General features: G+C 35.9%; 2 protein-coding genes across 5 annotated transcripts; one reads left to right on the forward strand and one right to left on the reverse strand.

Moving 5' to 3' along the window:
- The first annotated feature begins 3,841 nt into the window (after positions 1-3,841).
- LOC147277492 (putative disease resistance RPP13-like protein 1) lies at positions 3,842-8,386 on the forward strand. The gene is made up of 2 exons (XM_086255648.1): positions 3,842-5,691; positions 5,824-8,386. The coding sequence occupies exons 1-2, from the start codon at positions 3,842-3,844 to the stop codon at positions 8,204-8,206; spliced, it is 4,233 nt and encodes a 1,410-aa protein (XP_086111774.1). The 3' UTR covers positions 8,207-8,386.
- Positions 8,387-10,119: 1,733 nt separating this feature from the next.
- LOC147277493 (uncharacterized) lies at positions 10,120-12,676 on the reverse strand. 4 transcript variants are annotated; one of them, XR_015123837.1, is made up of 5 exons: positions 12,578-12,676; positions 12,352-12,504; positions 11,689-11,769; positions 11,389-11,446; positions 10,120-11,035 (listed from the first exon to the last, which is right to left on the reverse strand). XR_015123837.1 is itself a non-coding variant. In XM_086253925.1 (4 exons), the coding sequence occupies exons 3-4, from the start codon at positions 11,521-11,523 to the stop codon at positions 10,481-10,483; spliced, it is 624 nt and encodes a 207-aa protein (XP_086110051.1). In that variant the 5' UTR covers positions 11,524-11,754; positions 12,352-12,504; positions 12,578-12,676; the 3' UTR covers positions 10,120-10,480. The 4 variants fall into 4 exon arrangements, 2 of the variants coding, with proteins under 2 accessions (XP_086110051.1, XP_086110050.1); XM_086253925.1 differs by having other exon boundaries at positions 10,120-10,969; positions 11,389-11,754; XM_086253924.1 differs by having other exon boundaries at positions 10,120-10,969; positions 11,389-11,769.
- Positions 12,677-15,367: the final 2,691 nt, after the last annotated feature.

Here is a 15,367-nt window from a genome sequence, read left to right on the forward strand (position 1 = left end):
GTACTGTCCGTAGGACCTCCTGTCCCACGCAGACACATGACCGCCCTCCGGAAGTCATGTGCCCGCCCCCTAGGTCCCCTCTGGTTCCTAGAGTAGCTCGCTTAACACTCCATGGGTGTGGGCGTCGGGGGTGGTGGAGAGCTTGACACCATGTCTCCCCCTAAAGAGCATTTTATGCCTTTCTTCACAAAACAGGAGGAAACATCAACTTGCGCGAGGAGTCATAATTGGCCATAATTAATTCATCCGAACTCCGATTGACGAACCGTCAGTTGCGTTGGACTCGTTTCGACCTCCTGGATTTACCGGTATTTTTAGATTTCCCAAATTCCAACCGGAAGACCCCGAAACAGCCAAATTACGAAATTACCCTTCCACGCGCGCAACCCGGCCACTCTTCGCCAAACGGATGCCATTCTCTTGGCATTTGGCCCTCCATACTTCATATTAATGTCACGAAAGCACAACTCTAAGTGCGGACCGTGACACCTGTGATAGTGTAGCAGATCTAGAACTTGAGCTTGAGGTTCTCAAGCTCTTTGGACTATAAGAAAATCAGTGTGTTATTTTATTGGCATAAATTCAATTTAGACATTTTATTATATATGTCATTTTAAAGGGGTTTACGAACACAAAAATATTTCAAATATACACCCGATCTACTATATAAATTAAAATATAGATATTCGTTAGTTAAGTTTCTACGTGGCATCTGCTGACTGTATTTTTTAATGACGTGGACGCCAACATTTCAACACGTAGATTAATATTGCCACATCGACAATAAAATAATTAAAAAATTACAAACAAATATTTAAAACTATTAAACAAAAAATAAAAAAAATCACAATCTGCATATTCCGAGTAGCCCCAACCCATTTCTTCATCCTCCTCCTCCTCCTCCTTCACCCTACTGGGAGGGGCTAAGGCTAGGTGGTATGGTGCTTGGCTGGGCAGGGAGGAGTTGGGGCTGGGTGGGGCGTGATTGGCATGCGCAGGGAGAGAGAGAGAGAGAGAGAGAGAGAGAGAGAGAGAGGGAGGGAGGTTGTCGACATGTGCAGTGGGTGGAGAGGGAGAGGTGGCCGAAATTTGCAGTGGGTGGGAAGAAAAGGGTGACCGACATGTGCAGTGGGTGGGAAAGGAGGGGTTTGGTTTTTTTTTTTTTCAATTTAATTGAGTTTTAAAGATTTTATTTTAAAAATATTATTTTAATTTAAAGTTTTATTATTTTATTAATTTAAATATTGTTTTAAATATATTTTACGGTTGAAATGACAAAATTACTCTTCCACGTTAGCATTTCTAATGATGGTGTAGACGGAGTTGACGTAATTGGACAATGTGGGAAATAACATAAAAGTTTAGGGGGTTATATGAGACAAATAAATGTAAGGGGTCAAAGTGAAAAAAAAAAAAACCTAAAAGTTAGAGGGCAAATGTGCTAATAAGCCTAACAAAAAAAATTCTACAAATTGAAAGAGCATGTCAACTTTCACCTCCTTCTCCCCAAAGTTTTTCACTGCAACTTCCATATGGTTTCTTCTTTGAGATAAACTTGCAAGACTGTCAGGAGCTACGTACTAAATCCAAAGAAAGTACAGAAAGGTAGCTAGCAATTCCATGGTGCAGATGTACCTTCCATTCAATTTGTTTTGAAGATCTAAAGAAAATAGTTTTGAAGAATTCTAAGATTGGGCAAATATTGCCACTAAGCACTCAACTATTGTCACTGTGCAATAATAGCTATTTGAAATTGCATAATATTTATAAATATACTTATATATTTTATGTATTTTCTTATATAAATATATCAAAAACTAATGAAACCAACATAAAACACAAAATTCAAGCATATGGAGTCACATCCACCTGCATTATAACGTAAAAATGATTATTACTAATTGCCACTGTTTGACAGTGGTAATAATTGCAACTTGACAGTGGCAATCTGCCCAATTAAAAAAAAAAAAAAAAAACACGTCAAGTACTCGGCACAAAAAACATGAAACTTGTTATAACATGAGTTTATTTGTCAAAAAGTGGACCTATGTGTCATTGCCACTTTTTAAATGAGTTTATTTATTATTAAGGGCTATAAAATAGACTTTACAATTATTTACATTTTTTTTTTCATTTCTTGTATGTTCTTTTTAATATTTTCATAGAAGTATAAGAGTGTAATTAACCTATTTTTTTAAATAAAAAAGGAATATCCCATATTGGTGGGTGCTATTATAAATTTTGATGGGTCTAATCAGTGCATTGGGTGTGCATAGAATTACCCAACATGAAATCCTGGCCTGCAAGTGCGATTTCTTCCATAGAAAACACGCCATTATACTACAAAAGTTCGGTTCTTCTTCAAGAGGCAAGACCAATTGCAACACGATTTCAAGCATGGAACTTGTATCGAGCAAAAATGAGAAGTGGCAAATAGAATTCCTTGTACGTATGCAATGTTTTATTGGTTGGTTTGACTGCTTTCTGTATGTGGGTTGATTGTGTTTTGGTTTAATAGTGCATGCGAGATTACTCTATGCCGAGTATCAATCTGTTATTATCATAATCAAACCATTGGAAGACGATCGAGTTAGTTTTGAACATATAGTAAACCATTGTTCTTTCCCCTATTACAGTTAGATTCAACAATTTGTTTTATGGCTGTAGTTCCAACAACATGGTGATTCATTGTACTACCATGGTGATAGAACCCAATTTACCCTTGCAAATTCGGTTTGCAAGGAAAGGGTGCATAATAGCTCATATACTAGTCCAAGATATTCTATTTTTCTACATTTTCAATGTGTGATCTTTGGGAACTGGCCGAACTGCCCATCGTTACCAACTGGGCGACTTCGTAGATTCTGTTTCCTACAAGTTGCAGCCTTTGGGAGCTCTATATTTTACTAAGTAGCAACCTCCCTGAATCCGAAACAACAAGCACGAAGTCATAGCCCATACTACTTCCAATTTGATACTTGAAGCAGTGTCTTGCTCTAATACGAATTGATAATTTCCATGGGTAAAACTTATCATCACAAAACTACCTTGTAAGAAATGTGTTCTATTTTCAAGATGTTCATGAGAAGAACTTACCTATCCCCCCATGTGATACCACATGGTATCCTCCCACTCTCTCTGTTCTCTCACTCTTTTTCTCTCTCTTTCTCTCATCTCCTGTCTCTATCTCTCTCTTCAAGGGATGTCACATCACTAGAATATGAAAATATGTAAGTTTTTTCCGATGTTCATATACTAGCTCAAGATGTTCTATTTTCACAATGTAAAATATTAGGATCCTAATTAACATATGACAAATGGACTGTCACACAACTCATGTTTCTCTTAAAAATGGACAATTTTTCTGAAGTAAATGATACCATCATTAAAAATAGAAAACAGAAAACAAGAAAGCACCCTTCTAAATTTTAATAAGAAAAAAAATTATGAAAATTGCAAAATTCAATAGAAACATTAATACTTTTCCTTTTTATTTTATTCCCTAACTAAAGGTATTCCTATCTCAAAAAAGGGATTGGCTAAATTAGTCATCCTACTTTGGATCTACCTTCTCAGTTTTTTCCCTTTGGCCACCATCTTTATGAATTATTAATGATGGACCATCTAGAAGACATATGGACTGAGACAGAAAAGTACAAGAGTGTTTGTGTTGACTTTGTTCCTAGCAGCCAGCAGGCAACTTCCAGGAAATACTTCAGATTAAAAAAGAAGCACAATGAAGGCTTCTTATGCAATTGCATAATTCTGCATAAGCCAAAGTAATTTACTCTACTGTGGTGTTTTGCATTCTCTCTTTACTTTTGCACTCTGGATAGAAACCATGGCTATTGGAGAGGCTTTTCTCTCTGCCTTTCTTCAAGTTCTATTTGATAGATTGGCTTCCCTTGATTTTGTATGCTTACTATGTGGCCCGAAATACGATGATTTGCTGGATAAATTGAAGGTCACCCTGCTGACGGTTACTACTTTGCTTAATGATGCTGAGGAGAAGCAGTTTTACAACCCTGCAGTGAAGAAGTGGCTGCACATGACTAAAGATGCTCTATACGATGCAGAGGACATACTCGATGAGCTGGCTACTGAAGCTTTGGCATTGAAGATGGAAGCTGAATCTCAGGCCAGCACAAACAAGGTATGGAATTGGAAACGCATTTCTACCTCTCTCAGTCCATCTAGTAGAGGGATAGAATCTAAATTGATTAGGATAACTGAGAGGTTAGAATTGATTGCCAAATATAAAAATGTCTTAGGTTTGAAAGACAATGTTGGAGGGAGGTTGTTTGGCCTAAGGCATAGATCACCAACAACTTCGTTGGTCGATGAATCATGTGTTTATGGAAGGAACTATGATAAAGAGGAGATAGTTCGAGTTCTATTATCGGATGAATCGACTGGTAGTAAAGTTGGTGTAGCTCCTATTGTTGGCATGAGTGGAATTGGCAAGACAACTCTTGCTCAACTGGTTTACAACGATGACATAGTGGACAAGAATTTTGATTTAAAAGTTTGGATATTTGTAGCTGATCATTTTGATGCAGTGAGGGTGACAAAAACAATTCTTGAGTCAGTCAATTCAGAAAAAGTTGATCTTGATGACTTAAATCTGCTTCAAGTTTGTTTGAAAGAAAAATTGGCTGGGAAGAGATTCTTGATTGTTTTAGATGATGTTTGGAACAAGAGAAATAGTGATTGGGATCTCTTGTTGATTCCACTGAAAGCAGGGAAAAGTGGAAGTAAGATAATAGTAACAACGCAGAATAGTGATGTTGCATCAAGCATGGGTACGGTTCCAGCTTATCATTTAAGAAGTTTGTCATTTGAAGATTGTTGGTTACTGTTCAGGAGTCAAGCATTTGAGGATAGAATCATTGATGTTAATTTTGAGGCCATTGGTAAGGAGATTGTGAGAAAGTGTGATGGTTTGCCCTTGGCAGTGAAAATTTTTGGAATCCTATTGCGCTCTAGAACGGAAGAAGATGAATGGAAAGACATATTGAGTAGGAAAATATGGGATCTACCTGATGATGAAAGTAACATCCTTCAAACTTTAAGATTAAGCTATTATCACCTTCCTGCACATTTGAAGCCGTGTTTTGCATATTGTTCCATGTATCCAAAAGAATTTGAATTTGACAAGGATTCACTTGTTTTGTTATGGATGGGAGAAGGTTTTCTTGAGCAACCTAAAGGAAATAAAAAATTGGAAGCTGTGGGTGGTGAGTATTTTCAGGAGCTAGTATCCAGATCATTCTTTCAACAATCAGTTCACAATAGATCACGATTTGTAATGCACAGCCTCATGAAAGAGCTAGCTCAATTTGTTTCTGGAGAATTCTGTTTCAGATTGGAGGATAAGGTCGAGGACGGTAATCAAAACAAAGCTTTTCAGAAGGCTCGTCATTCTTCATATATTCGTCGTCAACGTGAGGTAACTACAAGGTTTGAGCCCTTCAGCAGACTTGAGTGCTTACGCACCTTCCTTCCATTGGATCCAACAGATGGAATTGGGGTCAGCTATTTGGCTAACAAAGTCCCTTGTGATCTGCTACCAAAGTTACAATATCTACGAGTGCTATCTTTCAATGCCTGTCGTATTACTGAATTGCCAGATTCAATTGGAGATTTAAAACATCTACGCTATCTGGACCTTTCTCGCACTGCAATTAAAAGGTTGCCTGATTCAATGAGTTTGCTTTACAATTTACAAACATTGATATTAATAGAATGTCGCTCTCTCACTAAGTTGCCAGTAGATATGGGGAACCTAACAAGCCTACGTCATCTTCATATCAATGGATGCAGATTAAAAGAGATGCCACAAAAAATGTGTAGACTGAAGAATCTTCAAACCTTGTCTAACTTTATGGTGGGTAGAGACAGTGGATGGAAAATTAGAGACTTGAGGGACATGCTGCAACTGAAAGGATCACTTGTTATTTCTGGACTGCAGAATGTTGTAAATTTTTTAGATGCAATGGAGGCTAATCTGAAGGGCAAGAAGGAACTCGATCACTTGGTATTCCAATGGAGTGACAGTTCTGGTGATTTAATCTCTAATACAGATGGAGAGGAAGTTCCTAACATTCCACAACGTCACAAAAACCTAGAAGATCTCAGCAACAGAGGTCATAATGGTACTAGATTTCCAAGTTTTAAGGAAACCATGGATGCTTATGAACAAGGGGACATTGAGCTAAAGTTGAAACGGAGAAATGTTTTGGATGATGCAAGAAATGAAATAGGTGAAATGGTTGTACTCGAGATGCTACAACCTCATCAAAATATAAAAAGCATTACAATTGAAGACTATGGAGGCACAAAATTTCCTAGTTGGATTGCGTCCCCATTGTTCTCCAATATTATATTTGTAAAGCTTGGTGATTGTAAGAAGTGTGTACAACTACCAGCACTTGGGCAACTACCCTCACTAAAAGACCTCATTGTTGAAGGGATGGAGGGGATAAAAAGTATAGGTGCTGAGTTCTATGGAGATTGCTATTCTTCTGTCCTTCCATTTCCATCGTTGCAGACACTAAAGTTTGAGCACATGATAAACTTGGAGGATTGGTCGTCTTCTGGGGTTGAAGGTAGGGAAGACTTCTGTCGCCTGCAGAAGATTGAAATTCTAAACTGTCCTAAGTTAAGAAAGTTCTCACAACACTTCTCTGCCCTGAGAAAAATGAGAATTAAGTGGTGTGAAGAATTGATTGCTCTTCCAAGCCTTTCGACAACTGATAATAGCCTAGAACAAGGCAGAGAATTCCCTAACCTCCTTGAACTTTCTATATGGACATGTCCCAACTTGAAGGAATTACCTGGCCTCTTTCCTTCTCTGCAAATACTTGAGATAAATGGATGTCAAGAATTAGCAGAACTACCCAAGCTCCCTTCAATCCGTGAGTTGGAACTTAAAAAGTGCAATGAGGAGGTACTGCAAAGTATAGTTGGACTTGCCTCACTTACCTACTTGCACTTACATCAAATTCCCCAGCTGACATGCCTACGTGAAGGATTTCTGCAACACTTGACAGCTCTTGAAGAATTGCAGATTGCACATCTCAGCGAGATCATCAATTTGTCTAATGAGATTGGATTGCAAAACCTCTTGCACCTCCAGCGCTTTGAAATTTCAGGATGTCCCTTTTTAATGGAGTTGCCACAATGCTTGTACAAACTCTCGTCTCTTAAGGAGTTTAGAGTCTGGAGATGTCCCTCACTTGTGTCTTTTCCAGGAACAGGCTTGCCTTCCACACTGAGAGGCCTAGAGATCAAGGGTTGTGAGGCTCTGCAATTCTTACCTGAGTGGAAGATGCAGAACAGTGACAAATTATCTTTTCCACTTGAGTACTTGGTGATTGAAGGTTGCTCTTCTCTGAAATCTTTTCCAGGAGGTGAGCTTCCGAGCACACTTAAAGAACTTGAAATCCAAAACTGCATAAATTTGGAGTCCCTTCCAAAGGACATGATTCACAACAATAGTTCTCTTGAATTTCTTAAGATTTCTGGGTGTCATTCTGTTACATCCTTTCCGAAAGGTACTTTTGGTCTCCCTGCAGTAGCATCTGGCATAGTAATGAACCTTAAACAGCTCATCATCAATGACTGCGCCAACCTCCAGTTGTTACCTGAAGGCCTACACAACCTTATGCATCTCAATCACTTGGAAATTACTGAGTGCCCACTTCTCCAGTCTATCACAGAATTTGGCCTGCCAACCTCCATGCTGCAATCAATTAAAATTTCTGATTGTAGAAGCCTCAAGTTCTTACCAAATCGTATGCACAACCTCACATCTCTTCAAGAACTATGCATAGAAAGTTGCTCTAGTCTTGTGTCATTTCCAGAGGGTGGATTGCCAACCAATCTATTGGCGTTGTCAATCTTTGATTGTGAGAATCTGAAGCCTTCATTCGAGTGGGGGCTGCACAGACTCACTTGTCTCACCAACCTCACCTTTGGTGGTTGTGAAGGGCTAGCATCTTTTCCAGAGGACTGGTTGTTGCCTACCAGTTTATCCTCTCTTCAACTTCAGCGACTGCCAAATCTTGAATTCCTTCCCAAAAGACTGATTAATCTCACCTTTCTTGATAATCTGGAAATATCAGAATGTGACAGACTTCAAACCTTTTCTGAAGAGATGCAACCAAAGATACCACAAAATTTTGAATTTTTGGATGTCCTCTGAGAGGCGGTTTTGTGCAAAAGAGGCTCTAGTCTTTCTCATAATTCAAAATTAGATTTTCCAATGTAGTAACTATTACTTGAATGCAAAAGATTCATTCACTTATTTGTTAAGAACATGAGGTTAAGACTGCAGTAGCATAAAATTGAAGGCTCCTGAATATTATAATCGTTTTGATGTTGTCCCTGCGACTCCAAGAGACACAATTGAAGAAGGTGCAGCTGCCTTTAAGGTATCCACATTTAGTATACAAAGGAGAAATTAAAACAAATGTATAGTTTGTTGGCATTTTGTTTTGTCGAACTAAAACTAATTCAATTTCTGATATAGTGACTCATTTAATGTGCAGGATGGACTATGGTCACCATCCACATTATCAACCTTAAGTTGTTGCATCATCAGACATATTTTTGGATCAACAGTACCATAGGATTATTCAATAAAGGGTATTCATTGCAAAGCTGGGCAGTTACATAGTAATTGGTAAGGAGCATAATAACAAAGAAAACATGAAAGAACCAACGTACAGTGAGCCAATGAGAGAGAGAGAGAGAGAGCACTCGTTTTGATGATAATTAAAGTTTGAATTTAAGAATGAAAGCAAAAACCTTGAAGATAACCCTTTTGAGCAAAAAAACAGGACACCCCACCAAATGGGCAAGAAATCCTCACTTTGAGGTGTTGAGCAGCACTCCAAAGTCTACAGAAACAAAAACGACACACACACACAGAGTCGAGAGAGATAGAGGATGAAGGAATCAACAATCACAAAGACATGCATCTTTGAGAGTACGTAGTGAACAACATTTAAATAATTAAATAGTCATTTTATCAAACAGTTTGCATTCAACATAACCTATCAGACAAAATCAAATAATTAAGGAATTAAGTGTGCATACTGAAAATAAATTTAATTTTTAAAAGTAAGAGGAAAAATATGAAGTACCAGATTCCTCCTTTCTGAAAGCAGACGCCCTGCCAACTATTTTGAAGAGTTTTAGGATGAAATAAAAGAAGAGGTTGGGAGGAGGTTGGCTGCATGGCCGGTGAATGATGATGTACAACAGTATAAGATCGTGGGTTTTGATCGTGTTTTTGCTGTTTTTGTTTTGTTTTATTTCTTAGTTGTTGTTTTACCCTTTTGGCCTTACTTAATAAATAATGTTACCAGTATTTTTTATTTTTAAGAGTGGTAGTTTTGGGATTTTTGAATGTTTAACCAAACTCCCCCCATCCTCCATTTATATATACACTACAACAAATATGGGCAACACTCACCATTTTTTTCCTACATCTATTACTCCATTAGCAACTAAATTGAGTTGGCTAGACCAATTGCCACTATACAGTCACTAAAATGTTGATGGTTGTACAGAATGGGTGGCTATTGGTCTTTAGCACCCCCAAAAATAGTATGGTTGGCTAACTTCATCAAACCTGACATTGATGTAGACGGCTAGCAAGCCAACTAATGTGGCAGTCCAATGCTAAATGAATCAAACCATTACTGTTTCGTGGAAGCTTTAGTGGCTGAGTAGTATTTTGCAATGGATCTAGCTACATTTGCAAGCCTCACCCTCATTTATAGTTGCATATATAAAAGTTGCCTTTTGCAATGGATTCAACCACTAATATATAAGAGCCTCACCTTCATTTTATAGTTGCATGAAAACATATATTGGAATAGAAATTAATTTGAAATTTATGAATTTGTAAATTAAGCACATTCTGCAGTACATGATGTAGAGCATTTCTTTTATGCTATTCTTGGAAAATATAGTATTTACTGCATGATTTTCAACCTGTATCATGTGCATTTCCAAAGGATTGGAAAATGCATAAATACTAAGAACACTTGAAACACAAACAAGTTTACAAAGAAAACGGGAAATTAAAATGGAACCAATTGTACCAGATAACCAAATTGAAGCCAACTGCATATTTATGTATTGTAAGTCAACCATTACATACCAGAAAATACTTAAGTGTTTCAAACTTGTTGACCCAAACATACTAGACCTATCAGCCTACCATCTCCATTACATCACATATTAAAAATCATTCCCCTAAACAAAAGGTCCAAACGGAACCAAGTAGACAGATCAAAACAGTGAACACATCATCTTTAACCAAACTTGCTGTTATATATCAAGACCATCAACTAAATATAAAGCAGCAAGTTCACTCCATTTCACCTCAAGGGGACTATGTTCACTGAACTAAAATACCAATCAAAATACTAGAAATAGCTTTCTTACTATGATCATATCAGCTGGCTCATGGATTAGCTTCCCTCTCTTCTCCATTGTTAGACGCTGCCCTCTTCTCAACATCAATTGGCTTCTGCCCCACGCCATCCGGAGTGCTGCTTTGAGACATTGGAGTGACATGGGATTGGATCCTTAAAGTAGCATTTGGCGTGAATGGCCCACATACATTAGGACTGCTATTAGGAGCACCTGATCCACACATCTGAGATGGACAAGGTGAAGTATTGCTGCTGCTGGCGCCAACCTGTCCTCTAAGGTAGCTGTCAAGTGCACTTGACACCCTACCATTGAAGTCCATCTGAGCATGTTGTCTTTGGAGGTGCATGATTTCCGCATGATGCATGGCACGCAGCCTCTCATTCTCAATCCTGTACTGCTCCATAAGCCTCCTTGTTTGTTCAATCTCCATGGAATAGTTCTGTGCCACAGCAGCTACTTCCCTCTGTTGTTGTTCATACGTAGCCCTCAAAGAGTGTAACTCTGCAACCACGCACGCCTATCAACATGCATCGCAGGTATATCAGCTGGGGTAACACCAATTCCATAGCCTCTTATCCCATTGCTTTTCTCAGAGTAAGAGTAAGATGCCAAAATAGAAATTAGACAATAATCTACCAGCATACACAATAAACAACACCCATTTGAAGCTTTAAATCAGAGTAAGAGTAAGATGCCAAAATAGAAATTAAACTATAGACACAGAGTATTATCATCAGTACTGAAGCTTTAAATTAGTGCATGACATAAACTCAACCTCATAAAAATTTTATGTAATAAAACCAACCTTCTATTTTAACAAGTCTAATTTAAAGCATATATTTTTTAAGGAGTGAACCATCCAAATTCTGAATTGTTCACAGTAGGTGAATGTTGCAGCACTCCCAAATGGAATCAATTCGAAATGCTGACCCTTACCAAGTAAAGATGTATGTCCTCTGTCGATGAACCATCAGCTGCTTTATAAGTATAGCAACTAAGAACAAGAAACTCAAGCATGACATTAGATTTTCGAAACCAATATAAAGGAACAATTGGCTGGAGAGGTGGCATGTGCTTTACTTTAATGTACAAAGACCAATAAAGAAGAAAGGAGATACTTTGAGTGGTTGAAAAACCTATATTCCAACCTCTTAACTAGTTAACTACTTATTATTTAGAAAAATTAAAAACAAATAAGAAGATAACTGCTCTACATGGAGGCTACTCAAAATGTACCTGCTTCTACTGGTACAAGATCCTTCATGCCTTGATTAATTACCTGCAGATGCTCCAGTTCTTCAGCTGCAGACCATAACCCTGTTTCAAAACTTTCTCAACAATGATATTATTAAGCTGCCATGCACATAGACTCAGCTAGTGTCTCTGATTTATCATATATATCTATTAATTAAGTCCCAAATATTTCAAAGCCTTGCTGATAGATTGTCACAACAGTTAATTATTTGAATACACATCTGAAACATCTGTGCAAAAATTGCTTCTAGATCCTAGTACTTGGGATACAATCCATGAAATTAAAAGGAAAAGGCATCTTGGGATATACCAACACATCTTTGCTCATCCATTAACATAATTTAGCCAGTACAATCCGATGATTACATATTCAGGGATATACCAACACATCTTTGCTCAACCAACATTTCTCATAAAAATAGAATTGGATAAGCTAATGTAACATAATCAGCATACATATTCAAGTAATAGAATGATGATTACATAGCCCATCTCCTTGTCACATTCAAGTTAAACAAAAGTATAAGAAAAGCAGCCTCATCATGTTTGCCATTTTACTGTAATTCTCAATCTATAGGAAACTTCCAAAATGACTGTAAAGGTAAATATGAAATAGGGATGACTGGGAATGAAGATTAGTAGTACCTGGTGCTTGGTCAGACGCCTCCTGAGGGCCCTGGTTTTCTTTGGACGCAAATTGAGAGGAAAGAACTTATTGTTCTTGTAAACTTCTCTAGCAGCTTTTTGCTTCTGGGAAATCACTGTCAACGCCTCAATATTGAAAGCCTCACGACCTTGCTGAAATCACAAAAACACAATGAATACTGTGAAAAATAAAATAAAAATTATTGAGGGAGAAAGAGATGGGTACATTTTGGAGAGCTTTTTGGGGGCTCCTCCGGTGACCTTGGCGACTCGGAGAAGAGCGAGCTGTGCTTTCAGATAACTTGTAGTAGTGTCTGTCTGATAAGTAGTAGTTGAAGGAATTAAATTTCGAAATTTTCGGCTAAATTCGTTTTTTTAGGGCGTTGAAATCGAAACACATGTTTAATAATTTTTCAGAAAAATTTTGCCGAAATTTATCAAAATTTATCGAAATTATCAAAATTTTCATATTTTTTATTTTCTCCAACTTCTAAAATTAACCAAAAATAACTCGAGACTTCAAAAAATTCTACGAACTCATATTGATGAGTACTAATTTCCTATAACCTCAAAATAGTCAAATTGCTTTCAAAAAAATTATGAAAAATCCTACTCTTATAATTTAATTTTGAAAAAAATAATAATCGTCAAATTCTTAAATTTTCATTTTCTAAAATTTATTTCCACGCAACTAAGCTCTAGAACCACAACCAAAGGTCTAAATTAGTTAAAATAAATTTAAAAAAATTTCTAATTCCTTTAAACAAACCTTAAAACAAATTTGAAAAATTTTAAGTAACAAAATTACCATAAGCCAAAATTTGGGTTGTTACACTTAATGAAGACAAAGCTTGGCTAAGTAAGAGACACGGGAAAAAAGGAAGGAAAGATAAAAAATAAAAAAAAGACTGAAGAGAGAGGCATGGGGAAAAAAAGTAAGGAAAAAAAAAAAAAGGGGGGGTTTGGGGCATTTGGGCAATTGGAAAGAAGAAAAAAAGGTTTGAGATTTCTTTTAGTTATTTTAAATCTTAAACTTTTAATACATTTCTATATAAAAAAAAAATTAAAAGTATCCTAAAGGGCTTAAAACCTAAGATCCTAAAAAATATAGAGTATATAGGGTTTAATGTATAGATTATAGAGTATAAAGAGTCTTAGGGTATATAGAATATATAGAGTATTAGGGTTTAGATTTTAGTGTATAATTAAATTATACAGTATAAATTAAGAATATACTAATTTTGTTTATTCATTATACTAATTTTATTTAACAGTATTTGCTTCAGCGCGTATTATATTCACCTTATATCATATGAAACCTACTATATAATTTGATTTCTTCAATGTTTTCTATCAATTAAGTAGATAATATATTAAATAAACATATGATAAAGTTTCATTCAAAATTTCCGTATTTTGATAGTAATTTCCGTCATTTCCATCTAATTTCTGTCGAAATTTAAAAATCTTTGAAATTTTCGTCGAAATTTCCATCGAAATTTCTTCGAAACTCGAAATTTTATTCATTACTTAGTAGTGATAACTCTTTTTTTTTTTTCTTTCATATAATATTTTATCAAACTAGATTGAAACAGAGGTATTTGGGGTTGGAGAACTGTAGGTGTTGGATAGTGTGCCAAAACACCTGTTAAGTGTTGCTGTACACCCAGTAGTCACCTACACTATTGTCAAGATGGTAACTTTATAGCTGTAGCTTTTGTGGAATCTGACATTTTAGTAATCTAAACTGTGTAAGTAACTATCATTAAATAGTTAATTCATGGCTCTTTTACGTTAATGGTTTTTTTAAGTATTAAGCAATTACTTTAGCTTTGCCTAGCCACATTGGTTGATGTTAACAAACTTAAATAGGGATGGCTTATGAAGTCAATGTGAAAACAGTGTTTGTTGACCATAATTTTGGGCAAATGCAATGGTATGGAATTTAGTCACTAAAAATAGTGAGTATTGCCTAAATTTGTTGTAGTGATACTAGTCTCTTAGCACACGTTCCGCATGTGTCAATTGACATTTATATTGTTTTTTTTCTTTTTATATTTTTTTTATTGTTTAATAAGGAGTTTTTTTATTTTTAAAATTTTATTTTAATAGTTATTTTTTACAATTATACCCTCATTTATTAGGTTGTTTTTAATGTGATTGTTTTGTTGAATAAAAGACATTTTAGGTAATACTATTTTTGGTGAATCATGTAACACCAAACTTTTTTCCTAGTTTTATAATAGTAAAGAACTAAAGATAGATAAAAAATATATATATATATCTATATGCATAATAAAAAAAAAAGAGTTTTTTTGTCTAAAGCCAAAAAAGTTGGCCCACTCATGATATCCAATGATAGGCCAATTCACTTTTAATGAGCCATGCAAGTGCTTGGCACAAATGTTGATCGCTCGACGCTTTTTCTTTCTCAGTTGTTACAACATTGCCACTATTCGATATAAACAACAATTGCCATTGTGCAACAATGACATTGTTGCACAATATAAAGCTGAAAAAAAATGATAAAACACAAAATTACATCTTATGAAGTCACATCGACCATAATTTCGATCAACAGGAACAATATATGATTGTCACTGTACATTTGTCAGTGTTATTACTATTTGACAGTAGTAATCACTCTAGTATAAAAATTAATAATAAAGAGCATGCCGAGTGCTTGGCACTGGAGAATCTTCCGTGTTATAACATGAGATTTTTTATTTTTATTTTTTTAAAGGGTGGACTGTTCTAAAATTGCCATTCTTAATTAGGTTGGTTAATTAAGATTAGAAAATGTAGATTGAATTTATTCATCATTTATTTAAAAAAATTGTTTTTTTAGAATTAAAGTTCCAATTAAAACTATTAAATTAGAAGTTTCTTTTGAGTATCAGTAGAGTTCACATGCAAGTTACTAGGACAATTAATGAAACAAGATACAAAGGAGAAGAAAGGAAAGGATATATATATACTCAATTAATCTAAGTGCATGTTCGTGTTATACAACATT

This window comes from Dryas octopetala, chromosome 8, assembly GCF_963921425.1.
Source record: "Dryas octopetala chromosome 8, drDryOcto1.1, whole genome shotgun sequence".
Lineage (NCBI taxonomy): Eukaryota > Viridiplantae > Streptophyta > Magnoliopsida > Rosales > Rosaceae > Dryas > Dryas octopetala.

Bases quoted from the DNA above. Each gene is read 5' to 3' on its own strand.
- LOC147277492 (XM_086255648.1), top strand. From the start codon at position 3,842: ATGGCTATTGGAGAGGCTTTTCTCTCTGCCTTTCTTCAAGTTCTATTT. The intron at 5,692-5,823 runs GTTGCCTGATTC...CAATGGATGCAG, and splicing joins TCTCGCACTGCAATTAAAAG to ATTAAAAGAGATGCCACAAA.
- LOC147277493 (XM_086253925.1), bottom strand. From the start codon at position 11,523: ATGCCACCTCTCCAGCCAATTGTTCCTTTATATTGGTTTCGAAAATCT. The intron at 10,970-11,388 runs GTAAGGGTCAGC...GCATGTTGATAG, and splicing joins AGGACATACATCTTTACTTG to GCGTGCGTGGTTGCAGAGTT.